This window comes from Ornithodoros turicata, chromosome 4 (genome assembly GCF_037126465.1).
Source record: "Ornithodoros turicata isolate Travis chromosome 4, ASM3712646v1, whole genome shotgun sequence".
Taxonomy (NCBI): Eukaryota; Metazoa; Arthropoda; class Arachnida; order Ixodida; family Argasidae; genus Ornithodoros; species Ornithodoros turicata.
In genome coordinates, this window is record NC_088204.1 from 49,631,941 (window position 1) to 49,658,745 (window position 26,805).

At 47.0% G+C, this 26,805-nt stretch overlaps 1 protein-coding gene across 1 annotated transcript in view; it reads left to right on the top strand.

The window, feature by feature from the left end:
- LOC135392414 (uncharacterized) overlaps positions 1–26,805 on the top strand; it is a 43,667-nt gene that overhangs the window by 14,457 nt on the left and 2,405 nt on the right. Inside the window, exons 3-4 of the mRNA XM_064623128.1 lie at positions 25,143–25,439; positions 25,657–25,902. Coding sequence (XP_064479198.1) covers positions 25,143–25,439; positions 25,657–25,902 — 543 coding nt within the window. The remainder of the gene's footprint in view (positions 1–25,142; positions 25,440–25,656; positions 25,903–26,805) is intronic.

The following is a 26,805-nucleotide window of genomic DNA, read 5'->3' on the forward strand; positions in this document are numbered from 1 at the left end:
ACCTTCCTGTTTAGAGATACCATGCAATATCTAAATTCGTCGCTGGGGGAGCTCGTGGAAAACTGTCAAATCCATGGGTGGTGCAGAGGCATTCCAATGTTTGAAGCAGGCATTTGGAAACGACTACGAAATTTTACTTCGTAAAGGTGTATTCCCGTACAGCCATGTCAGTTCTTTTGCAGTGTATGATGAATTGGCCTTGCCAGAAAAATCCTCCTTTCGAAACGATCTCACGGGGGAGGATATAAGTGAGGAGGACTACCAGTATGCGTTGCTCGTATTTGAACATTTTGGATGCTCAAATTTGAGAGATTATAATGCACTGTACTTGAAAACGGATGCCCTATTACATGCGGACGTGATGCAGCACTTCCGACGTCTGTGCTACAGCGCGCGCAGATTGGAATTGCTTCATTGTGTTTCTCTGGCATCCTATTCGTGGCAATGCGCTCTAAATTACACGCAGGCAAAATTGGAGTTAATCATCGATGAGGACATGTACAGAACCATCGAATCGGGCGTTAGAGGCGGGCTCTGTCAGGCGAGCAGGCGTCATTTGCGGGCTAACAACCCTCTGTGTAGTGGCTATGATCCCGATAAAGAGGAGGTGTACATATCATACATAGATTGCAACAATCTTTACGGATTCAGTATGATAAAGCACCTCCCCGTTGGTGATTTTGAATGGGTCGAGGATTTAGCTCCATGGATTTTATGCATCACCCCACTGATTCAGACGTTGGCTACGTGTATGTATGTGACTTGGAGTATCCAAAATCTATCCACACACTGACACGATACTTTCCCCTGGCTCCTGAGAAGGCAATCGTCCCAAAGGAATGGCTCTCGCCATTCCAGCGAGGGCTTCTCGAAGAATTAATGTATCAGCCTGATAACAGCAAAAAGCTGTCGCTTACGTGCAAGGACAAAGTGGAGTACGTCGTTCATTACGCGCTGCTCACACTCTATTGTAGATTAGGCATGAGGGTGACAAAACTTCACAGAATTCTAAAATTTCGCCAGGCGCCATTCCTGCGTCCCTACATCGAGGACAATGTTGCCAGACGTGTTGCCTCGGGCACGACATTCGAAAAAAACTTCTACAAACTCTCAAATAATGCAGTCTTTGGGAGAACACTTCTAAATAAATTTAACATGCGTGATATTCGAGTAGCCTTCGATGAGGAGACGGCGAGTCGCCTCGGGAGTCGGGCGGAATGCGTGAGGATGGAAATTTTGTCCCTGGATTGTGTCATGTATGAAATGAGCAAAAGAAAAGTGCGATGCGACTTCCCGCTCCAGATTGGGTTTACGATTTTGGAACTGAGTAAATTAACCATGTACTCATTCTACTATGAAACCTTGCTGAGTAAGCTCACTTGTCCGGTGAATTACCTGTTACTTTGACACGGATCTCTGATCTCGGCCTGTTCTGCAAGGACTACGAAATTCAGTTACGAGCGATTGCCCGATGACCACTTAAGATTTGTCTTCCTTCGATTGGGATCATCCACTGTACAGTGAAAAGAATCGTGGAAGGCTTGGAGCATTCTAATGCGAAACTGGAAGTGTACCTATTGAGGAAGTAGTCTGTTTGATAGCTAAATGTACTCCATCAAATAGCTGGAGGAAGGTAAATTGCAAGAGCTAAAGGGGTCAAAAGAATATTGTACGCAAGCACCTCCTCCATGAGACGTACAGCAATACCTTGTTCAATCACATGAGCGTATCGAATGAACAAGTATCAATTGTTGGAAAGAAGCAGTGTATGTACACCATCAGAAATGTCAAAAGAAGTCTGATGGCATACGACGACAAGAGATACCTGTGCAATGACATCGACTCCTATCCTTATGGAAGCTACGAATATGGTAAGTTTAAGTGGGTGATATAAGTAGTGAAGCTCATAATGTTCTTTTTTGCTCAGAAGATGTGCAGGAAGAGAATTAATGCTTCTGTCACATTGCTGTTCTCTCCTGCGGTTTGCCTCTGGGTCATGGCAGAGAGGGATGAGTGCCTGGGTGATCCATATAGTACTATGTGAAGAACAATATGGATGTTAGCGGAGATATACAGTGCATGGATGTGTCCCCAGGGAGAACTACAATATCTCGAGACTGCCATGATGTACTCAATAAACATTGAAAACTATTTACCATGTTTTTGTGTGCCAACCATTGCTGAGAGTCGACGCAGGCTAAAAAAGAATGCCGCCCCGGACCAATAAGTAATTTGGAGGGAATTGTGAGCTGGCCTAGAAATGAATGGGATTGACCCACGAGTGGTTGTCTACGTTGCAGCTGGAATTATGAAGCAATATGCAGTTGAAAGCGTGTGACCGAGTAACTAGAGAGTGGAAATGACAAATGAGTCTATCGAGCATGTATGACAGGAAGCCAACAAGCCAATCACTAGGTTTTAGAAATGGATGGAAGTGACCACCCCGGACCAATAGACAGGTGAGCGATTTGGAACCCTATGAGCCGACTTAGAATTGAATACAATGGATCATTTTGGTGTCAACGAGCGAGTGAGCAGATGTTGTGGCAATTAATGGTAGCCAATCACATAGAAATTAGATGGATGAAGGGGTGGAGCTGTGACCAACCAACCAGACGACTTAGAAGTGGCTTGACCTGGATTAGAATGGGGTGGTGGATTACAAATTCCTAGAAATGGATTAGAAAAAAGAGCAATTTGGAAGCCTATGAGCCAACTTAGAATTTAATAGAATAGATAATTTTGGTGTCTATGAGCGAGTGAGCAAATGCGGCAATGAAGGGTAGCCAATCACATAGAAATTGGATGGATCACCATGAAGTGGTGGAGCCTGGATTAGACCTGACTTCACCTGGATTAGAAATAGGTGGTGGATTAGAAATTCCTAGAACTGGATTAGAAAAAGGATGTCGTTGTGGGGCTCGAATCTATACTACTCTAGCCAACCATCATCCCGAATGACAACGTTCTCGTCTCTGATTTGTTGAAAACGGGAGGCATAGCCCATTTTGTAGCCGTGCATAATAGATACATAATAGGCTTCACCTGTCGTTATCAACAAATCATGGGCGAGAGCGTTGTCATTGGGAAGATGGTTGGCTAGGAGCGTGCTATGTGCTGAAGATACGCACCTATCAAATTCACCTATTCAAAAGGTGTCACAGACAACACGTTGAAATCGCCGTTTGGAGCCGACACAGCCGGCGCTTGGTACAGTTCATAGCCCCTTCAAAGCTCATCTTCGATACATGAGGCGGCACTCTGCTCCTTCACCCTCTCACATTGAGGGTGAAGTAAAGACGGGTCTCCGAAGATGCGTGACGTGGGGATTCGAGCGCTCTGCCCAAGGTATATGTAAAAAGGTAGCGATACCCCCATAAGGCCCTGCGTCTTCAAATCTACGCCATCTTTTGACGGTCAGCGCCATCCATCCGTTGTGCGGACAACTACAATTGTGACGTCACTCATGACATCCGGTGATGTCACAGTCGTGACGTCAGTTCACCTGTTCACGCACTTCCGTTTGCCTTTAACTTTTTTTTTCCTTTCCCCCTCACCGCGCACGCGCTTCTTTCCTTTACTTCTATCGTGACATCGAACAGCTGTTCGAAGGCCGATGGATCGCCTGTTTCACCATGGAAGTAGCCCACTGAAGAGAGCAATGAAATACAAGACAGAGAATATGCAGCGACAGTCTCGTCTGCTGTTCAGCTTGGTCCCTGGCCTAATCCAGCCCAGCAACGCTCTGCGCTTAAAGCTCTTCTGACATTTCTGGACACCATCGGACTCCGATCGTTATTTTGAAGGGGCTCGTTATTTTATTCCCCACATTCCCACCAGCAAAGGGTAGAGTATCGCCTGTGGCGATGAACCTCCCCACTCTCCAAAGCCAAAAATAAAGTTGTTGTTGCTGTTCAGAAATTGCGCCTAGTGTGTATCTGAACATGGCTCACGCCTTTACCAGGCCTGCATAGGAAATATTCTGAATATGTTCAGCTTCTTTACTACACGTTCAGCTTTCCTTCAGGTCCCCAAATGTGTGACTCGAGTGTCTCGTACGATATAATAATAAATACACGCAAAAAATGCGAGTGTTCTCGTACTATTATAATAATAAATACACGCAAAAAATGCGAAGCACTCCGTGTGGCCAGTGGCGTATCTAGAGCTACTGCGCCCATGGCAACATGGCTAACACGATGTCCTTGGGATGCGTTTTCGTGTGGTCCGCACTAGGTTTCACACTACAACCTCTCTAATAGCGGGTGCTTTAGATCATTTATGAATGTGCCAGGTGAGTGCCCGACCTGGCACATTCATACCCACCGACATAATGGCGCCCCTGTTCACCTGGCGCCCATGCACCAGTCCACACCTGCCACACCCTAGATACGCCACTGCGTGTGCACAAACGCAGAAACTTGAGGAACTTCACATGCGCAGCCCCGGAGTGCAGCAGGGTGAGGAAACTCGCTTACTCTGCACGACTTTGACGTACGCATAGAGCACTCAAAGAGGTACTTTTCCCTTATATTGAATAACGAGGTAAGTGATTAGTGCACACCAAACTCGAGGTAAAAAAAAAGTTGTTCACATTCGTAGATGTCCTCGCAACACCCTGGTTCGCTTCGCGCATCAAAATACCATGGTTGCCCGGTCAGATTTCGTATTTTTTCCCGCCTTCGCTACCTTTTTAGATTTACCTTGGTCTGCCTGCCTAGATTGGCGGCACGTTGCTCGGGGAAGGGCGAGCGTTTCTGTACTCTCCCAAGGAAAGGAACTCCATATGACTATATAAACACTTTTATTGCGTGTGAAAAAGCCTCCAACGAAGTGCTTTTGAGCGATAACATATCGTAACGAGCAAGATGCTGCAGTACGTACGCACGGAGCCATTTTTTGAGAATGCCGATTCCGCTGTTCACAATGCACCCAAGCACACGAAGCAAACGCAGCCTTCATCAATCTTATTGCACACTTTTTGTGTCTGTTTTTCCGTGCTAAGTTGTAGACGCTCACACAAGAATTATGTTTTTTCCATCCGCGGCTATATTCTGATATTCTGCCGAACGCGATCCGTCCGAGCAATTCCGCGAGTCGCCATGTATAGGCGCTCCCTTGAACTGGTGCGACCGGATGGACCTAACCTGAGGCTAATCTCTGACTGGCCACTTGTGGGCAGAATCGGCCTAATATTCGGTGCCCTGTGCCAACTCCAGTCGTGCCCCACCTGTTTTTATCACGTAGGTGATTCCTGGCCCATACCACATGTATAACAGAAAAATGCCTACGGGTTCGACTCCCGCACTGTGTCCATTCGGCTGCAGGTGCCTCGAATATTGGTTTTCCCGCTCTCCAATTTTCCTTGAGTGATTCGTCAGTGGCAAATTCCACTCGAATTTGCACCATTTCATCCACGTGTTCCAACGAGAAGCGCTATTTTAGCGAGGTGTACTGTTCCAACAAGACGCAGAAAAAGGCAAGCTAGGCTGCCCAGAGAACGACTGCAACCTGAACTTCGTAAACGTTCGATAAATACCTTTATTCTGTTTCTTGAGGGCACGTCTTTCAAATCAAACCTCAGGAATGCCAACCGAAACTTGCTTCAAATTTGTTCTGCATAGCTTCGTGAGTCTAGCTAACACCCCTGAATCTTCCCAAGATTTAGAGGACTCGCGGTTTTGCGTCCTCCACGTGAAATGGCCGTGGGCAAATATGGCCTCACACAGAAACTGTGTGGCAACTCAAAGCTTGTCTGACGTTCTCGGCGAACCGGCAACCGTCCTTTGAAGTCAGCCAGACCGTGCGCAAAGCGAGTGTTCAACTTAAGGTCTCATTTCACCAACCTCACGCGGCCACGCGCCGTCCTGTGGCGTCTGGCCCGCCACTTCTTAGCTTCGCAAGTTCCCGTTTGCTCTGCCCTCGCCAGCGCTACGTCACAGACTGCCCAATGGCCACATGGCCATCGCAATGGTGCGAGCGAAAGACAATAGAGAGTTTTAGCAGACCGTTGATAACGTGGCTTCCGTCGAACCATATCAACCGGAACCAATCAGTGGATAAGATTCTGAGTCACGCAACACCGCGATTGGTTCCGATAGGCACGATAACCTCATCCACGGTCACGGAGTCCACGGTATATTAAAACTCACTATTTGCTTTGTACTGGCTCAATCGCCTTCCTCGAGAGCGCGTGCCGTCGCCAACCGTCGAGCCGCACGAGAGCGCGTAAAGAATAAAACATTCTGTAAAATATTATGTTCTACATTTATCGTCCATTGGCTGCTTGCGTTATATTCGCGATCTCTGAAGCTTCACGAAAATGTTGCATGAACGATCTAATACAGGATTGATATTTGAGGGCACTATCGCATCCGGAAAGGTGTGCATGAGACTAATACGGTAATGTTCGGCATGGTTTGGCAGTCTTCTTGACAAAGTTTCTCTAAGAGCGTACTTATTAAATAAACGACTTTTGAAGATTCGCACTCCCTCTGCAGCTAAGCCAGAATGACGTAAGCCGGATACGCGAATGGGAGCGCAGCGCAGGTGATTGTCTCCGATATCGTCTGCTTGGCGTTCGCACCGCAATACACTAAGTGAAAGGACCTGGGTAAATAGGCCGACTTTCGCTTACCAGTGTGAGCGCTGACATGACCATGTTCCGTGGAACACGGTGCTCCTTGCTGTACAAACACGTATGACGCTGACTAGAAATATCATTCCACGAGCCGATCTCAGTCCTCTCCGCGAAATGCAGAAGCCATCACTCCCGCCCTGCGGTCGGACGCCAAGGTCCCTCTGCTGCTCCCTGCTGTTTCCAGAGAGGGGATTTCGGAATGCTCTTCACATCCGTCGTCGTCTGCTCTTGCCATGGGTTACAGCAAATTGCACAGAAACAACTCCATCAATTCGCGTTGAATTTTCGACGTCATTGTCGGTGAACGAGAACTAAAATGGCACTGTAGTTTCGGAATCGACTGCGACGGATGCGATAGCCCCTTTAAGCCTCGCCATTTGTCAGGATATGGCACTGCACATGGCTTACTTGGGTTGTGTACATGTTTAGTATTAACACAAAGCCAACAGTATTAATTCGTAATACTTTTGTCACCATTCTCTCTTCGTTCACTTTGCTCCACAAGGTAGCGAAGGCATCCTTATGAGTTCGATATTTGCGCACTCGCTCGTCATCAGCGATGCCTTCCTTATTCAAGAGCACATCAAGATGTATTTGCAACGCGATCGGCAACCATTGAACTTATTTTCGTCGTTCGGACTCCTCACCCAACGCCGACGGGCTGGCAGGGAACGGCACTTTAGCGCTCACCTTCGCGAAGCGTACCGCGTGGCCCGCCTGTTGCTACATATGTCGATTTGCGGAGTCAACGCAAACCTGCGAATCTGCGACGTGGTCTCTGACCATTCACGGCCTCCCACGCAGCGCAGGTGAAGGCAGAGCAAAAGCGAACTTGCGAAGCTACAAAATGGCGAGGAACGCGCCCCTGACTATGTGCATGCGCAGAACGATACTCCCACAAGCACCGAAACAAAGAGAGCTTTCCGGCGGCGCTTGCTTCTGTGCTGCCAGCCGGCGCGCTCAGCGTGCCTGCGTCCCGTTCATCGATCGCGTGGGCTGCGCGATGTGCAGGACCTAGCGTCGCGCCTCTTGCCGCATGCCAGCCGCGCCATGCAAGCCCCGCGTTGCCCCGCGAGCGCGCACACTTAGTACGCGTACAATTATAAATGGGCGCTTCGGAAAGACGTCCGTTCTTACTGGAGGCAGACAATTAGGAAGATCGGCGCCCCTGTCGATGCATGGCGCCCACCCCTAAGGCCGGCCCTGCTTGTGAGCGCCACTTCCGCCGCTTGCCGTTGAGATCTGCTCGTTTCGGACTTGAAGGGCGGTGTCAACATCTCTATTGTATGGGAATTCCTTCCCATCTCCCCGACCACGCCCGCCCATCCTGCCCATGGAGGAACAGAAGAAAAGTCAGTCAAACATCAGACGGTTTATTGCATACCTTGACAGAGTAAGGCCGCCCCCTCGATCGTGCCGCTCGCACAAGTCCCTCTTCCCACCTCCCCGACTTTCCTTTTTACCATGACCTGTCCTATCCCCTTTCCACCTTTTGGCGATCGCGCCCTCTCGTGGCGGCTCCTTTGCCTTCGCTGCCTTTTACTGGCGCCCCCTGTAGTCTCCACATCCCCCACCCACAAGTCCAGAGCACTGGGTCTTCAGAGATCCTCATTTGCATCTAGGTCGATGAGGACGTCGTCCTCCTGGGGGTTCGGGGGCGCAGCTACTCCCTCCGCTTCTCGCAACAGCTCTGGGCGGAGAGTAGCCTAGTGGCTGGCGCCGGATTCAATTGTGGTCTGCTGCGCGGCCTGCTGCGTCGGTACATCCTGAGCCTAGAAAAACTAGAGGGAAAAGCAGTAAGAGGGAAACTCCGCACTGCGAGTGCCTGGATAAGCACTCCCCAAATACAAATGTGGAAGTCCGCGTAACGGAAACCACAGAAATATAAACTACATCGCGAGCACCAGGGTTTGGTGACCGAAAATAGTAAGTGGTACGTGCGCTGCGTACGCATAGTGTCGTAGCTGAAAGCAGGTTCGGTAGGAACCAAGCGTAGTTGATGCAATGCAGGCCTTCGTAGGTCCCTCATTGCGGTGATCAACCTTTGCACAAATGCGAAGGGATCGAATGCTTGGGGGAACAACGCATCAGAAGCATGGCTTGCTCGTCCTAACCAGCTGAAAGCCGGCAATCAATCTAGCAGACACGAGATTCAGTAGAAAGATATCGTGAAAGCACGATCTTTCCACGCTATCGCTTCAGAGCTATGTAAGCGATATGCTCGAAGATATGGGCGAAAGCGGGGGTGTGGCACTGGCGGGAATAGCCCGTGCGACGCATCGCCTATCACTGCAACCTGCTGGATGCGCGTGATTATGACATCAACTTCAATTCCTATGTAGGTCTGATAGGCCGTCTAGTTATGAAGTCTGACAACGACTTTATCGTCCACGTGCCCCTGAAAGGAAAGCACCCGAATGCAAGTCGTAACGGCGCGTGCGGCTGTGCTTACGGCGGCGAAACCAACCTAGCATCAATGCGCACCGTCATTAGCACGCACAACTTGGTTGCACGTTGCTAATAACTCTGCCGTGGAGGAAGTCGGGCTACGGCCCTGGAGGCACCGCTGCTAAGACGTCCTACGGGGAAGGCACTGCAGACACCATAACCGCATTGGCGAGACTACACGGGTCATCGAGTGTCGGGCGTCCGGCCGACTAAAGGGAACGGTCCCGGAGACCTTTTTGTCTAAGACCGGTATCGTACGTAGGGTGCTAGGCGTGGGGTGTATGCCGTCTGTCTCCGTGAGACTCTGATACGGGAGCAACAGGGAAAACTAACACATAAATGAAGGGGGAACACGTCGAGACCAACCTATTACGTTCCTCCATGCGGATGGACACACGAGTGGTTCCCTGGGGTGGCGGGCGTTGCCTGCATGCTCCAGCAGTGCGAATCACGAGGCCAGTGAAAAATACTAGTATTTCGATAAGATACCAGGGCGACTCCGCTGCACCAGGCAGATTGAGCTAACTGCCCCTCGAGACAACAACACGAGGTTGCTTCCGTCCCGTAAAGAACGAACACACAAACCAACAAAAAATAAAGCCAGCGGTAACGCTTATGCACTGTGCAAATTACGGTCACTGCTGTGGAGACAAGAGCACGAAGCTCCTTCCAGCCTCCAGAAAAGAAAAGCCCAATTGAAAAATTACAAACATACCTCGCCTCGCACCCTCACCAGCAGAAAACGAGAAAATCCTGTCGACTGCGCCATTTATGGGAATTCCTTCCCATCTCCCCGACCACCCCCGCCCATCCTGCCCATGGAGGAACAGAAGAAAGGTCAGTCAAACATCAGACGGTTTATTGCATACCTTGACAGAGTAAGGCCGCTCCCTCGATCGTGCCGCTCGCACAAGTCCCTCTTCCCACTTCCCCGCCGTTCCTTTTTACCATGACCTGTCCTATTCCCTTTCCACCTTTTGGCGATCGCGCCCTCTCGTGGCGGCTCCTTTGCCTTCACTGCCTTTTACTGGCGCCCCCTTTAGTCTCCACAATTGTTATCCGCCACTGTAGCTTGCCGCTCACGTAACAAGCCACGGCTGAGAAAACGCCTCATGCGGTAGAAGGAGGCAACAGCTGTTTCCATCTGAAACCACGAAAACCTCCAAATGCCCCACCGTCCTTCCGCCCCGTAAGTTCAAGTATAGCCGACAAGGTGTATGTGAAAAGCGGTGGGAACAAATGGTATTGCACCATCTCGACTGGTAGCTTGGGTGCGTTTCCGCAGGTAATGGCTCCATTTCTTCATCACAGAGGTTCTGTGGATTCAGTTCTTGATCTTTTCTTTAGAGTCCAGCTTACTCGTGCTCATCGACGGATCGTGGCATCAGTCCTTGGAGACATCAAGCAGGCTAATGACAGCGTTTCGCATATTTGTATCGTGCACGCCTTGTGCATGTTTGGTATACTCGGTAAAGACTCTTGTCCTGGCTCCAAGACTTCCTTACCGATCGAACTGTTGCTGTCCGTTCATCCCAAGGCCCCAGGCATAATGTTCCCTGAGGCGTTTCACAAGGAATTAACATCCTGAGTCAGACACTGTTTACTGTGGTGATGGACGGCCTAAACTCGATATTTCGTCGTAGAGTGGCATTTTGTGTGTGCGCGAATGACGTACTATTTAGACAGTGACCTGCCATTCAGCGCCGCTTGCAGCTGGCAAATACCGCAAATACCTCACGCAAGTTGGGATGGACCGTTCTCCCGTAAAGTACGCCGGCGTCCCGTTCAGTGTGGCAAATTCTCCTTTGTGGGTCGGTGCCAAGAAGCTTGAGACTGTACGTTTCCATCGCCTCCTAGGTGTGGCCGTGGCATCGGATCTTCGATGGACCCGCTCCACACATTAAAGTTAATTGAGGCACATCGATCAATTTCCGCTATTCAACATCTTCCTGACAAGGTATATGGGGCTGTGATCAGTGATCTCTTCTTGCAAATAACTATAAAACAGGAAGAACGTGTTGGTTGCAGCCATGCATCTTGTACGAACGCGGAACAGAGCACAGGGACAGGCTACACGGGAACAGCGTTCCACTGCAAGTAATGTTTATTGAACAAGGTTAGGAATTGGGCTGTTTTGTTGTCTATTAAAACTGCTAAAAATTTCAGTGCAGGGCACCATTTAAAAGGACGACACGAGATTCACTGTAGGAAAACGACCGGGTTTCCTTACAAAGCTGCAATGTCGTCGAACAACCAAACAACGTAACAATGAACTACCGATACGCGCATGCCACATGCAGGTGTCCCTTCCTCTTGCTTACATAAACTCCGTGCCGCGGGTGAGCGTGGCGTAATAAATAACGACGCACTGTAATGTCCGGTTGTTTCCGCAATACATGGCCAGACGATGCCGTTGTCTTCTGTTCTCGTAGCGTAGAAGTATCCTTTACGCGGATAGCCTGGCTGTGTAGGCGAAAGCTCGTCGAGACCATACAGTCGCTCTTTGCAAACTTGTGGAAAGACTGAACCGTGGACGATATCTTTGGCTCAGTCGAGACAGGCATCAATCGCTGCTTACGTGTGAGGCCGCCAACGGAAGAGGTAGTCAGACACTGGACCCCGTCTGGAGGCGTTCTGTAAAACTCGGGTTGATCTTCTTGTACTTCGCTGTAACCAGTAGGATGTCTAGTAGGAAGGAAGGTCTGACAGTAACCGTGTTCCACATTAGGATGTGGGCATTGTGGTGCAACAGGATCCTCCACGAGCTGAAGAGAGTGGACATCATAATCAGGCGGAACAAACAGAGCGAATTCATGCTTGTGGTGGGATGGTGTGAGTTCACAAAGCTCTCTATCACAACGTGCACAGTTTCCTTGAGCTTGCAATCGGGTGTCCTTCTCACAAAACGCTGGTTCCTCCCGATCTGACTTGTTAAGCTCAGTAGCTACATCTTCAGTTAGCAATGGAAATAGACTGCTCACAGTGTCTGCTATCAGAGGTTCGTCATGCAGGTGCATGCCTTGCAACGGAGCAAAATCCTGTGTCACTGTGAAATCTTGGGACGAGGCACAGGTTTTGACATGTATTGTCGGAATATCCATCCTTTCATTATGCATTGTGTCTAACTTCCAGAGTCGCACATGTATTTGTCAGAAACAACTGACTCAAGCTTTGATCGATTATTCCTTCTTTGGTCTCGCATGTATCTTGTTCGTTCACTCCTGACTCTGAAGCATTGAACTCCTCCAGCTGGTTCTTTCCCAATCCTGGTTTCTCGTGTATTCCTGCTGCAGAGTGATCCCGAAATGAGTGCCGTGACGACAATTCTTCAGAAAACGGTACAATATGCAGTTTTAGAAGCTTCGGAAGGCTTACGTGTTCCTGTGAAGTTCCTCGGTCCCCGTAAGGAGTTGCTGGCAGGTGCCTTGAGAGGTATCGGTTGGCACTTAGCGTAGATCGGACTATAATCTCCAGGTATATTGTCGCAGGTCTCCGCATCCATGTCTATCTCGTCATCTTCGACGATGGCCGCAATTTCGCGGTCCATGTCGGCCAGGAGAGATGCTTTCGAAGTGAGCTGAGAAAATGTTCGACGCAATGCACCATGAATGTCCTCTGCAAGCTTCGTTATACAGGAACGAACTGGGGCTCGAAGCTTCTTGAGTCGTTCCATGTTCCCGTTCTGTCCCTGGAGTCCTTTCGTCAGTAGTCCGTATGAGGCGACGCCTCCCGGGTTTCGGCACCAGAAAATGTAGGAAAAGGACCAGGTTTCCTTACGAAGCTTTAATGCAGAAGAACTGCAATGTCGTCGAACAACCAAAAAAACGTAACAATGAACTACCGATACGCGCATGCCACCATGCAGGTGTCCCCTCTTCCTCTTTCTCTTTGTTACACTCAGCAATGAACTGACAATACTGCGTTTTCTTTTGTGTCGTGCAACAACAACAAATTTATTTTCAGATGATGAACGGGGAGTTTCATCGCCAGGGGCGATAGGTGTACTCCTCCCGATTTGTGTCGTGTTATATGCTCTACGATGGGGTGTTTAGCAATTTTATAGTTTATTACCGGTCAATTCACCCGAGGGTCTCTTTCAAGTTCAGTCCTGAGAAAGTTGACCTCATATGGAATGAAATTCGGAGTGAACTCGGGACAGGATATTGGGCGGTGCTGTAATAACCGTTTCTTGGAGTTGACCGCTGTCCTCGTGTATCGTCCCTGTGCCCTGTTTCACGTTCATACAAGATGCATCCCTTTTTGCAGTTCATTTGTTTTGCTGTTTCACAGTCAGCCTTGGAGCGGGTGACGGTGCTTTACAGGTGAATTATGTCAGTCGCCGCAACAGCCGGACAGCTGCCAGATCCCGTCTCTGTCTGACTTTTTGAGCGACTGCCATAGGTCACTCGTTCATATTCTTATCAGCCTCAGAAGGAAACTAAGAGGCAAAAATGGGAGAAGTCTAGCACTCGCAAGTGGATAAAATAAGTATTTAAAGAGATTGAAACATTTATTTCACTGAAAACCAAGCTTTCGGACAGAGTCCGTCCTTCATCAGGTGCGATACATTGAAGACATGGTAGAGATATTTATACTCATGTACATCAGAGAAAGGGGACAACGAAGTAGGTGAGGATGAAATACAAAAAAATCCTATTAGAGAGGACTGCGGGCGAAAGAAAGAAAATACAAAAGAAAGTAGGAGCGTTACCGGAGACAAAAAACCGTTGAGAGATCTCAGGTGAGCGAACATCGTAAAGAAGACCGCTGGAAAAAATATTACACTGCTGGGGTTTGACAAAAAATAAACAATGGCAGCACCAGTGTTTAGCCTGCATTCTAACGTACAGAAGCTGAGAAAAGGCTACCGGTTATCAGGAGTTTTGCAAAAGTGGTACATTCTTAAAATGGGTATTAAAAAAAAGGAAAGAAAAAGTAATAAGCAAAGAAAAATAAAATCTGGAGAAATTGTGACATGGCTGTTGAGAGCACAAGGTATATGTACCACGTACCGTTTAAAGACAGAGGGCCCTGGAGTTGGTCAAGAAAGGGGGGATACATTATACAATACTAAAGGGGATTGCTTCAGGTGGTCAAGTGACCAACACACACGTGGTCTCCTGCAGTAGGTGAAAAACAGGTCAAGAGTTTTTATGTTTAGCAGACAGGCAATGTTTTGGAACCTTCGGGAAAATCGTTGAAACAAGATGTAAAGTGGGCCAGAAAAAAATATTGAGACCATGGGGAGTCAAGGACTGGAATTTAGCAATTAAAAATTACTCTCGGTTTTTGCATTTGTTGTTGTCAGGAAAGCCCGATTCTAAGATGACGATATTTAAGTGTGCGTTAAAGTCGGGTTCAGGAAGGTTAAAATGCGAGGAAACAGGAGTTGGTCGCTGATGAACAATGTCTCCTTTGTGTCCGTAAAAACGTTCCCGCATGGAATTAGACGTTTCTCCGACATACTGAACGTGACATTTGGTGCAGAAGATTATGTAGCATACATTATATGAATTACAGTGACAACCAACTTCGCCAGATTTTACCTCTACTCACTCCCTTTGATTTTTCAGAACTAGAATCCTTTGCATTCAAAAAGGCTACTGAAATAAATAATGTAAAACTGAATAAAGCAAAGAAACTTTGACGTAATATTGACACCCCTTGATCCCCGATACATCTTGGAGCCGCTCATGCCAGACAACCTACTCCCATCCAATGCCACAAACGTACTCTTCAATCTTTCTAACGCCGAATTGAGTCAGTCAGAGTTGAATGTTCTGTCCAAAGGCCTCAGTTTCGCTCCCACACAGACTACCATAAACGAATTTGAAGTTATCAACGATTTACAGAGCCTACGCAGAAGAATGCACCTCCGTACTTTCTTTCATGACAAATGCACAGATAGAGCTGAACCTTTCAAACAAACTTCTTCCTGGACACCTGATACCAGCCAAACCAGCCCCCTCATAGATAATTACATTCAAGCCGTTAATAATGACATCATGTCTGCATTTAACAATAGCCCAAAATCGCATCACGGTAACCTCTCCTCCAAAGAGAAAGCTGCATTGAATCTCCTAAAACCCCGAGATGATACTAGACCTGCCGACAAGGGTGGCGGCATAGTTGTTCTAAACACCTCCGACTACACAGCCGAAGCCCTACGACAACTTAGCGACTCGAAATTCTATAAAATCCTAGATAAGGATCCCACCAAATCTTTTTGTTGCATTATTAACCAAACTATAGACGCCCTCTCACGCCCTCTAAATTCATGAAGCCAAAGAACGTTAAGCCAGGCAATTTTTACGTTCTGATCAAAGTCCATAAGGAAAATCACCCAGGCAGACCTATCATATCAGGTGTAAATACCCCGACAGAGAACATTTCATTAGTTTTAGATAAGTGCATCAACCACATCCCTCCTCTTCTGCCATCATATGTTAAGGACACAAAAGATTTTCTCGGCAAGATCGATTCACTCAACGATCTCCAGCTCAATCTTAGTAATGTCATTCTAGCGACCATGGATGTAGTATCCCTGTACACTAATATCCCTCATGATGAAGGACTTGAAAGTGTTGAAGCGTTTCTTTCTTTATATCCTCCCAATATTCTCCACAGCACCGCTATAATTCCACTCTTAGAGTTGGTTCTGAAATACAACTTTACCTTTTCGGACACCCATTATGTACAGATCCACGGAGCAGCGATGGGTTCGCGAGTTTCCCCAAATTATGCTAACCTTTTTATGGGCCAATTTGAACATAAAGCACTAGAACCATTTGATATACGTCCCCTAGCATACTATAGATACATCGATGACATATTCATCATCTGGCCTGATGATGAAACGTCTCTAAAACGATTTTTTGAGCATTTTAGCTCGCTGCATCATTCAATTAAATTTTCATGTCACTTCTCACACCAATCTGTTAACTTCTTAGACGTAGCCGTCTCAATTAGATCGGGCTCGCTTGTTACCGAGCTTTTTAAAGAACCCACAGATCGACGCCAGTATCTCCATTTTGACAGTTACCACACCCAGAAACAGAAAAGTAACATACCTTATGAACAGTTTTTGCGCTGTCGCGACAGTTTTTGCGCTTAAAACGTATATGCTGAGGAAGATTTTTCTAAACATGCACGCGACATGACTAAAGACTTCCTAAACCGTGGTTATCCTTCCCCTCTAGTCAGTGATGCCCCCCACAAATCATACTTACAGCAAGAGATGTCCTACTAGCACCTAAAACTAGAACAGAAAGCCCAAACTTAAGTTTTCACCACTCAGTTCCATAAATCTCTCAATAACTGCAAAACAATCCTAAACCGCCATTTAAATATCCTTCACGCTGACAGGAAATTGAAGGAAGTTTTGCCGCAGGCACCCACGGTCGCTTTCAAGCTACAGACGAACTTGCATAACCTACTAGTATCGTCAAAGATTCACCATCAACCCCCAAGTTGTGCTCCATGTGGCAAAACACAATGCCACACCCGTAAATTTATTGTTCCGTGTACACAAATTGAGCTACGAAAACAACTTCACTTTTAAAATAAAACACTCTCTTAACTGTAATCCATATAATGTATGCTACATAATCTTCTGCACCAAATGTCACGTTCAGTATGTCGGAGAAACGTCTAATTCCATGCGGGAACGTTTTTACGGACACAAAGGAGACATTGTTCATCAGCGACCAACCCCTGTTTCCTCGCATTTTAAAATTCCTGAGCACGACTTTAACACACACTTAAAGATCGTCATCTTAGGATCAGGCTTTCCTGACAAAAACAAACGCAAAAACCGCGAGTAATTTTTGATTGCTAAATTCCAGTCCTTGACTCCCCATGGTCTCAATGTTTTTCTGGCCCACTTTATCATCTTGTTTCAACAGATCAGATTCAATGCAGCTTTCTTTTTGGAGGAGGAGGAGGTTACCGTGATGCGATTTTGGGCTATTGTTAAATGCAGACATGATGTCATTATGAACGGCTTGAATGTAATTATCTATGAGGGGTCTGGTTTGGCTGGGATCAGGTGTCCAGGAAGAAGTTTGTTTGAAAGGTTCAGCTCTATCTGTGCATTTGTCATGAAAGAAAGTACGGAGGTGCATTCTTCTGCGTATAGGCTCTGTAAATCGTTGAGTACTTCAAATTCGTTTATGGTAGTCTGTGTGGGAGCGAAACTGAGGCCTTTGGACAGAACATTCAACTCTGACTGACTCAATTCGGCGTTAGAAAGATTGAAGACTAGGTTTGTGGCATTGGATGGTAGTGGGTTGATGAGCGGCTCCAAGGTGTATCGTGGATCAATGGGTGTCAATATTACGTCAAGTTTCTTTGTTTTATTCGGTTTTACATTATTTATTTCAGTAGCCTTTTTGAATGCAAAGGATTCTAGTTCTGAAAAATCAAAGGGAGTGAGTAGAGGTAAAATCTGGCGAAGTTGGTTGTCACTGTAATTCATATAATGTATGCTACATAATCTTCTGCACCAAATGTCACGTTCAGTATGTCGGAGAAACGTCTAATTCCATGCGGGAACGTTTTTACGGACACAAAGGAGACATTGTTCATCAGCGACCAACTCCTGTTTCCTCGCATTTTAACCTTCCTGAACCCGACTTTAACGCACACTTAAATATCGTCATCTTAGAATCGGGCTTTCCTGACAGCTACAAATGCAAAAACCGAGAGTAATTTTTAATTGCTAAATTCCAGTCCTTGACTCCCCATGGTCTCAATATTTTTTTCTGGCCCACTTTACATCTTGTTTCAACGACTTTCCCGAAGGTTCCAAAACATTGCCTGTCTGCTAAACATAAAAACTATTGACCTGTTTTTCACCTACTGCAGGAGACCACGTGTGTATTGGTCACTTGACCACCTGAAGCAATCCCCTTTAGTATTGTATAATGTATCCCCCCTTTTTTTACCAACTCCAGGGCCCTCTGTCTTTAAACGGTACGTGGTACATATACCTTGTGCTCTCAACAGCCATGTCACAATTTCTCCAGATTTTATTTTTCTTTGCTTATTACTTTTTCTTTCCTTTTTTTATACCCATTTTAAGAATGTACCACTTTTGCAAAACTCCTAATAACCGGTAGCCTTTTCTCAGCTTCTGTACGTTAGAATGCAGGCTAAACACTAGTGCTGCCATTGTTTATCATTTGTCAAACCCCAGCAGTGTAATATTTTTTCCAGCGGTCTTCTTTACGATGTTCGCTCACCTGAGATCTCTCAACGGTTTTTCGTCTCCGGTAACGCTCCTACTTTCTTTTGTATTTTCTTTTTCGCGCCCTCAGTCCTTTCTAATAGGAATTTTTTGTATTTCATCCTCACCACCTTCGTTGTCCCCTTTCTCTGATGTACATGAGTATAAATATCTCTACCATGTCTTCAATGCATCGCACCTGATGAAGGACGCACTCCGTCCGAAAGCTTGTTTTTCAGTGAAATAAATGTTTCAATCTCTTTAAATACTTATTTTAGCCTCAGAACAGTTAGTTCTCATCGTGTTCACCAGATGTCACTACCTCGTCCTTGGTTTGTATGTGTGTGTGTATGAGCAGCCACTGTCTAGCCTTTTCGGCGACTGGTGAAAGCCGTTTCTTTTTGTTTGTTTCTGTTTGGTTTTTTGTTCTTCCTGTTTTTTTTTTGGGGGGGGGGATTATTCATGTCCTTAGCTGCCTTGAGGCATGTGTTCTGTTTGTGTGTTTCACCCTCAGAACGCACCAGCGGCATGGCCGAGCGCGTTAAGGCGTCCCGCTCGTTGGTTTTACATGCCCAGCAATTCGAGACAAAACGTAAAGCAGGCTGCACCTGATACTACTCCCATAGATGTCATGCATTAGGAAGAGAAATGCGCGTGCAGCGCGTTCCGTTGTTACCGCTTTGCATTCGTTCTCGAGTGGGACGTTGCCTGTGTCATAGCGAAACATTTAGTGCAAGTTTCATTGACGAATATTGGGGTCTTCGAGGTTCCATTTTGGTTCCAAAATTCTGACCTGTAAAGGAAGATCACACGAGTTCACGAGGTGCACTGAAGCGTTGGTTGAGGTCCTCAACCTCGTGAGTTAACGCAAATACACCGTGTATTTTGCAAGAAACGCGTGAGTTGAATGCTTTGTACGACATCTCAAACACCCTACAAGACAGATAAGTTCGCAGAATTTGTTGCGCACGCAAAAATAAAACAAATCTCTTGCTGTCACGAGACTCCTGCTTCGATGCACGCAGCTTGTGAGGAGGTCTGAGGCTAGAGGCGTGCCGGCAAGGGATTTCGTGATATGAGGGATGGCAAACTAGCACAGAGGCCGACATTAGAGCACTAAGTTGATTCCTTTCGCCTCGTAGAGAAGCGTCATCTACTCACCGCCGCGGGATGCGCGTGTTGAAAATCAAAGAGCGGGTGTAGTGCGTTGTATTTCTAATGCGATGCTGTTAAATGTAGATTTATGGGTTAATATTGTCAGGTTCGTTTGAGGTTCCAAACTTTTCCGCTCGGTTGGTTTGGGAGCCCCAATGGTCGTGGTGGTGGTAGTGGTGGGGGGGGGGGGGGGGTAGCGTGGTGGTCCTGCGCAATGCGCGAAGCTCTCTTTATGTTTTGCGCGCGCGCAGAACCAACAACGCTACCTTTTACGTGCGCAAAGGAGGTAGCGTACGTAAGGAATAGCGTTAGTGGTTCTGCGCACGCGCAAAACATAAAGAGAGCTACAGAAGATACGCAGCCAGAGACAAGGGACGACAGGCGAGCAACAACTGCTTACTAATATCTGACATAATTTAATGCAACAGAAAACAAGGAAAACACAAGGGGAAGTGACAGGAAAAAACTGACCTGTTAGTCAATACCTTCCTGTTCGGTGGTCTAACAGCGCGTGTCGCACAGGTAGCTAATCTCTCTGGTGCGATAAATCAATTGACAGTGAGATAATGACTAACAAGACAGTTTTTCCTGTCACTTCCCCTTGTGTTTTCCTCATTTTCTGTTGCATTAAATTATGTCAGTTATTAGTAAGCAGTTGTTCCTCGTCTGTCGTCCCTTGTCTCTCGCTGCGTATCTTCTGTAGCGATCCAACTACCCCACATGAACTCGTTAATAAAGAGAGCTTCGCGCGGTGCGCAGAACCATCACGCATATACAGCACGACATATACAGCACGCTGTATACACTCGTGGAGTTCTTCATCGCATACAGCAGGGTGCTGTAAAAGCGTCTTGATGTCACCTTTATGTAAGGAGATGTTTAAACGAAAATTGTTGGAACTGTGCGCTGCACTACGATGACCGTATACCCAGCAAAGGGAGTTGTACTTGACTTTTACGAATTCTACTCCGCTGCTGGACAGTTTGTCTTCCGCTTGATGTACAGCTTGGGACAAAAGTTTACGGAACACCGTGCTGTCGTATTTCTGAATTCGTGCGATAGCTCTGCAGCAAAGAGGAGCGGGCGCACACCGTGACTTGGATAGAATAGCCGGTCGCTTGTTTCTTATTCGATCTCTTCCTCATAGTTAGCAGAGGGCCGCTTCGATGAATGATGTCCGGCTTGACAAAGTGAGACGCGATGATGAACATTGGATGACGATGGGTAGATAAACATTTTTTTTTTAAATTCCGTGTTAGCGCCGCGAAGCAACCGTGCCTATGAGCGGCGTACAGACATGGGCAGATGGAGAGAGGACAGCAGGAAGTAACGGGGGACAAGGGGTCAGTATGCGTCCTCGGCCGACTTCAGCGAGAACTGTGCCGACATTCGTCTAGAAAGTCTGCCGTAAAAGCCAGGGAGAACCTCAGACAGCACAGCCGGTGATGGGGTTCGAACCGGCGGAAATCAGTAATTAGCTAATTAATAGCTATGCCACGGTAGTTGGCACATAAATAAATATTGGGTAATACATGTTACCAAGCAAAGAGAGGAAAAACGATCCGAAACGCGCGTATAGCCAAGTAGCGCAAACAAAAAGTCGTCCATACGCAAATATGGCTGCATAAATCAGCTGTTTCAACGACGAATCATAAAGAACAAAGGTGGCGAGGCCGGTTCTGTACTTTCGGGACTTTGGAAACAAATGTTCGTAACTAGGATGTTACCATTACCGTTTGAATATCTAGCATTATTTTATTTGTGCATTAGCATTATTAGCGGTATTTGGAGCATGCGAAGTTCATGCGGAAGTGTGCAGAGGAACCACCCACATTGGGGCTCCCAAGTAAAGCTCCCTCAACAAGTCGAGCTGAAAAGTTTGGAACCTCAAAGCAACCTGACAATATTCACCCATAAATCTACAATTAAAAGCATCGCATAAGAAAAACAACGCACTACACGCGCTCTTTGATTTTCTATACGCTCATCCCGCGGCGTTAAGTAGATGATGCTTGCTTCACGAGGCGAAAGGGATCAACTTAGTGCTCTAATATCGGCGTCTGTGCTTGTGTACCACCGCTCATGTCACGATATCCCTTGCCTGCGCGCCACTGGCCTCAGACCTCCTCACAAGCTGCGTGCATCGAAGCAAGGGTCTCGTGAGAGGAAGATATTTGTTTTGTGTTCTTTTTGCATGCGCAACAAATTCTACGAGCCTATCTGTCTTGTAGGGTGTTTGAAATGCCGTATAGAGCATTCAACTCACGCGTTTCTTGCAAAATACATGGTGTATTTGCGTTAACTCACCAGGTAGAGGGCCTCAACCAACGCTTTAGTGCACCCTCGTGAAGCCTGCTTTACAGGTCGGAAATTTGTAACCAAAATTGAACCTCGAAGACCCCAACATTCGTCAATGAAACTTGCATTAAATGTTTCACTATGACACAGGCAACGTCTCACTAGAGAACGAATGCAAAGCGGTAACAACCAAACGTGCTGCACGCGCTTTTCTACTCCTAATACATGGCCTCTATGGGAGCAGTATCAAGTGAAGCCTGCTTTACGTTTTGTCCCGAATTGCTGGGCATGAGCCAAGGTCGTGCTGAAGACTGGGAGGTGGTGGGTTCGAATGCTGCCTCCGGCTGTGCTGTCTGAGGTTTCCCGAAGGCTTTCCAGACGAATGTCGGCACAGTTCCCCCTGAAGTCGGCCTGGGACGCATATTAACCCCCCCCCCCCACTCCTTCCTGCTGTCCTCCCTCCATCTGTCGACATCTGTACGCCGCTCATAGCCACAGTTGCTTCGCGGCGCTAGCACGGAATTTAAAAAGAAACCTCAGAACAGTTAATACACTACAAACAGCACTGCCATTGAGAACATAGGCATACGAGACAGGAACAGCTGAAAAATGGCAGTCGTCGAACAAGCCAGACAGCAGCGGGATTTGGCAGGACAGTGACTTTTTTCACCATTGTTCATGTGCCCAGGCAACTTGAGGCTTGTGTTGTGTTTGTCCCTTCGTATATATGTTCCAGCCTCAGAACAATTACTTTCCATCACGAGACTGGTCCGCCCCTGTAGTGACGGACATGTTAACGGCTCACCGGCATGTGTACGAAACAGGTCACAGGCTAGTTCTCCAGTGGGTTCCAGCTCATTGTTGCGTGATGTGGAATCAGCAGGCTGACAGCACCGCAGAAGCAGCTCTTTCGTCTAGCAGGCGGACGAGTATTGCACAGCGAAGAGGCCACCGTTATTCCACTCATCGACAATTAATGGCACCCCTGACTACGCGCCAATGGGCAGCTGACATTCTTTCTACATCTATGCTTGCAAAAGACAATCCAACGCTCGCTTTCCGAATGTCGTCAAGATGCTGCACTAATTCACCGGACTCAACGAGTCTGCGAATTAGCTGGCTGTTACAGGTCACTGGCGTTGCCACCTGCTACAAGTCGACTCCCCAAGGTGCCGTCACTACGGTGATCCGGGTCCGGCGACCTTTTTATCAAAAAAGCCACGAGAGGGCATAGATGTGTTTTTTGTCGGGTTCATTATGGGAGTAGCAGAATTCGTCAGGTGGCGATTTCAAATTCTCCAATTCTCCATTCAATTTTTTTTCTTTGTAACATTCAAACTCAAACTCAACTCCTGTTTGCAGTCGAGATACGGCCAGGTGAACATCCTCTCGAAGAGAATATGAACTAGAAGATAATTAATCACCTAAAATGCGGTAGTGAGCTCTTTAATTAGGGGATTTTGTGCAAAACGATATAGCAGTGTTGGAGAAAATCTTCGTTGAAAGAGATACCATTCTTTGATACCTGAAACGCGCACGTGCGTCGAAATATCCACCAAATTTTGTCACGCAAAAGTACCAAAACAGAAACTGCGGCGACCTGCGACTGAACTGCGGCACATGGCCTTTCAGCCTTTCAGGGCCGAAAGGCCATGAATGGCCAACCAATAAAGTTGGCTGAGATGATTAGATGGCGATGATGTAAGCCCGCGTCGCAGGCATGTATTCGGCGGTCACGCCCCGCTATTTTTTGCGTGGTAACTGCGCCTCCGTTGTACTGAATACGGTTCAAAGTCGATGTGTTTACGATAGTGAGGGATCATGAGAACGGTTTCCTGCAGAGCACTCGGAATTTGCGAAAATCATTTCATGGTTCGTTTAATAGCTTAGACTCGCGTATATAAAAAGAATATTTCCCTGAACATATCGTGGAGCTCATGGGCTCACGTGTTTCATACGGTTATGCGACAGGTGAAGGTAAACGATGCCGTGTCATCAGAAAACACCCCATTTCTGTCTTCAACTGAATGATGTACAACAACATGCAACTCACGGATAGAAATTTAAAACCTTGCTGATCCTACTCTTGAGAGTCTCGTTCAGTTAAACTTTCCACAATTTCTTTGTCGCGGGGTTTCTGCACCGATCACTATTTCGAGATAAATTTCAATTTGTACACCATGGATTTTGCATTACGGTTTGCAATTTAATAAATAATTCTTTTTAATAATTGGTGGTTTATGTCGCGAGAAACTGAGTACGGTTTGCATGCTAGTAGATGCACATCTGAACATATTGCTGCTGAGCGCTATAAGACGAGGACTTAAGAAGGAACACAACACATGCGCTAGCTTCCAACACTTCACGACATACACCAACAGGCCATCAGTCTAGAAAAGTTGGGATATCCAACGACCTTGCTCACGACGGTTGCCGAGTCCCTGCTCAGAAAGACTAAGTCGGAGACAATCGGATCCGGAGTTGGAGGATAGAACAGCAAGAACCGCAGTTATTCCCTATATCCATAAAGTATACCATAAACTAAAAAAAAATGGCTGGTCGTGCCGACGTCCGAGTTGTGTTCTCGGCCCCAAAAAAACTCATTAAACTTTGTCGGCTGCTCAACGGCGTAGATCGAGAACCGAAGGGGTGCAAAAAGCAACACAGGAATCCGTACGTGGAATGCAGGCAGAACGTTGTCTACAGGATTCCACTTTCGTGCGCAAAGTCATACGTGGGACAAACACGGCGCTGTGTGAACGACAGACTGCGGGAGCATTGGCTAAACTTCAAGAACTGCAGGGGTGGGTGGCTAGCGGAACACTGCAGGGTGTGTGGGTGTGAGCCTCTGGTAACCCAATCTGTAATCATCGGAAGGAATCCAGACAGAACAGCTAGAGAGATTATAGAGGCCCAAACAATTAAGGATTTGGGTCAGACCTGTGTCAGTGTTCCTTCCATTGCTTTATCTGACAGGGAGCTGACGTACCTCGACACGTGTAAAAGTAGAAAGAGCCGGCAGGTGGCCAGAACCGTTTAAGCAGCTGGTACGACAAATTTCATTAAAGTGTTGGAAGTTAGCGCATGTGTTGTGTTCCTTCTTAAGTCCTCGTCTTATAGCACTCAGCAGCAATATGGTCTCATACCAACAAGCCCAGATTTCGTCACTCTTCCAGCACATCTGAAGTAGATCCTCCCTATACATTTCCTTTCCTTTTTTCTTAATAAACATATCCCCCTCTCTATAACTTCCACCTAAGTAGTATGATCTCAAGATGCACACTTTGCACATAACACCTCTCACGCGTCCTGTTATAGTTATGTGTTTTTGAAAGACAGACTCCCGAAAAACGAGTGTAAGTTTGGTACTTTCAGGGTTATATCAATAGCGATGGCGTATCTCGAGCTCAAATCCTGGAAGACGAAGGTGTCTTCGAGGCTGACTTGGAGCGTGCAGCTGTCTCTTGGTATGCACGAGTCCTGAACGTCGACAAAGAGGACCTCTTGGTGGCTCAGACAGGTCTTCGCACGCACATGGACCAAGTGACACGACAGCAGTTTCGGTCGACTAGGAAAGGTAACCTGGGCGATGTCGGCGACTTCCTCGGTGCGAGTATTGTGGATCGTGTGAGGCAGATCATAGAAGACCAGATGAACAAGGCTATTTCGCAGGTAATGCATAAAATACAGCTTATTTTTCTCGCTATGCATAACACGACAATTCAAGTCGAGGACGACTTAAACCAAACGTCTTGCAGTTCAATTAATTAGAATACTTTAGTGTGGCCGTTAGTAAAGTGTACTCAAATGGTGCTGCACCAGGAAACCTTGCGATGCGTTTTTTTCTTCTTCTTTTTTTGCTCGCACATACCAAGTACGAATGTTGCAGGTTGTTTCCAAGGCCCACGATGAACTCCACGAGCTTCTGGAGATGACTATGGGACCTCACGCACAAGTACCGCGAACTTTCTCACGCCATCATCACAGGCTCAGCAAGCGCCAGGTTCCCTGCAACAACGGCACCGAGCTCGATGATTACGTCGACTACCTGTTTCGGTTCGCCCGCAGAATTATACGAGCTATGGAGCCCATCCCCGGACCAAACTTCACTGTTTACGTTGAAGAACACATACAGGTGAAGAAATGTGTTGCTTAAGTTGCAGGAGTGCATTAGGTGCATGAACATGAACCATCGATACACTCTTACAACGGAACTTGATAGCATAGTCAACCATCCTCCTGAATGACATCGTTCACTCACAGGATTTGTTGAAAACGAGGGGCGCACGCCTTTTGTGACACTTATGTTAATCGTCGTCACACACAATAAATAAAATAAAAGGCATCCGCCTCGCGCTTTCCACAACTCAGGAGTGATAACGCTCTCAATCTATGGAACTTGCTATGCGGTGACATTCTGCTTTAAGAGTGTACCGCAACGGTACGATGACAAACATACCGGTAGTCCACTGGGGTCTCATGAAATCAGCCACATTCATATCGCTTTGAAAGACTGTTGGTCCTGCGTATCCTGTACGGTTACTTTCCGAATTTTAATATGCGCAAGTTCTTGTCGTACCGTCTTTAGTGGTCGCCCAGTGCTCAGGTTTATTTACCGTGAAGGTATAGTACTTGTGTTGTTAGTAATTGTAGAAAAATTTATGAGGAGCCGCCTTCTCTGAACATAGGCTATGCAAGTCTGTCTGCGCAGCTGTCTCTTTTCCTCTCTCGCTTACTGCCCGTGGAGCGACTTAAATAACCTTGGGGGTACTAGTTGAAGGTGAATGCCACGTGTCTACCAACACCCCCTTATTGCTGGCTTGTGATACTTCGTCGTATGGTTTCTTCAAGTTTCACCCTCTCACATGCACAGAGAAAAACTGTCGTAGCCGATAGACACGAATTTTCGTTGTATCCACTGCGTGGCCATTTTTAGCGACTGTGGCGCCACAATGCGGGCATTTGCTGCGGCAACTGCGGGCGGTTCGACTCAGTCCATTGGCGAAGTCGTGCGCTCGGGATATAGCTCGCTGTTCAG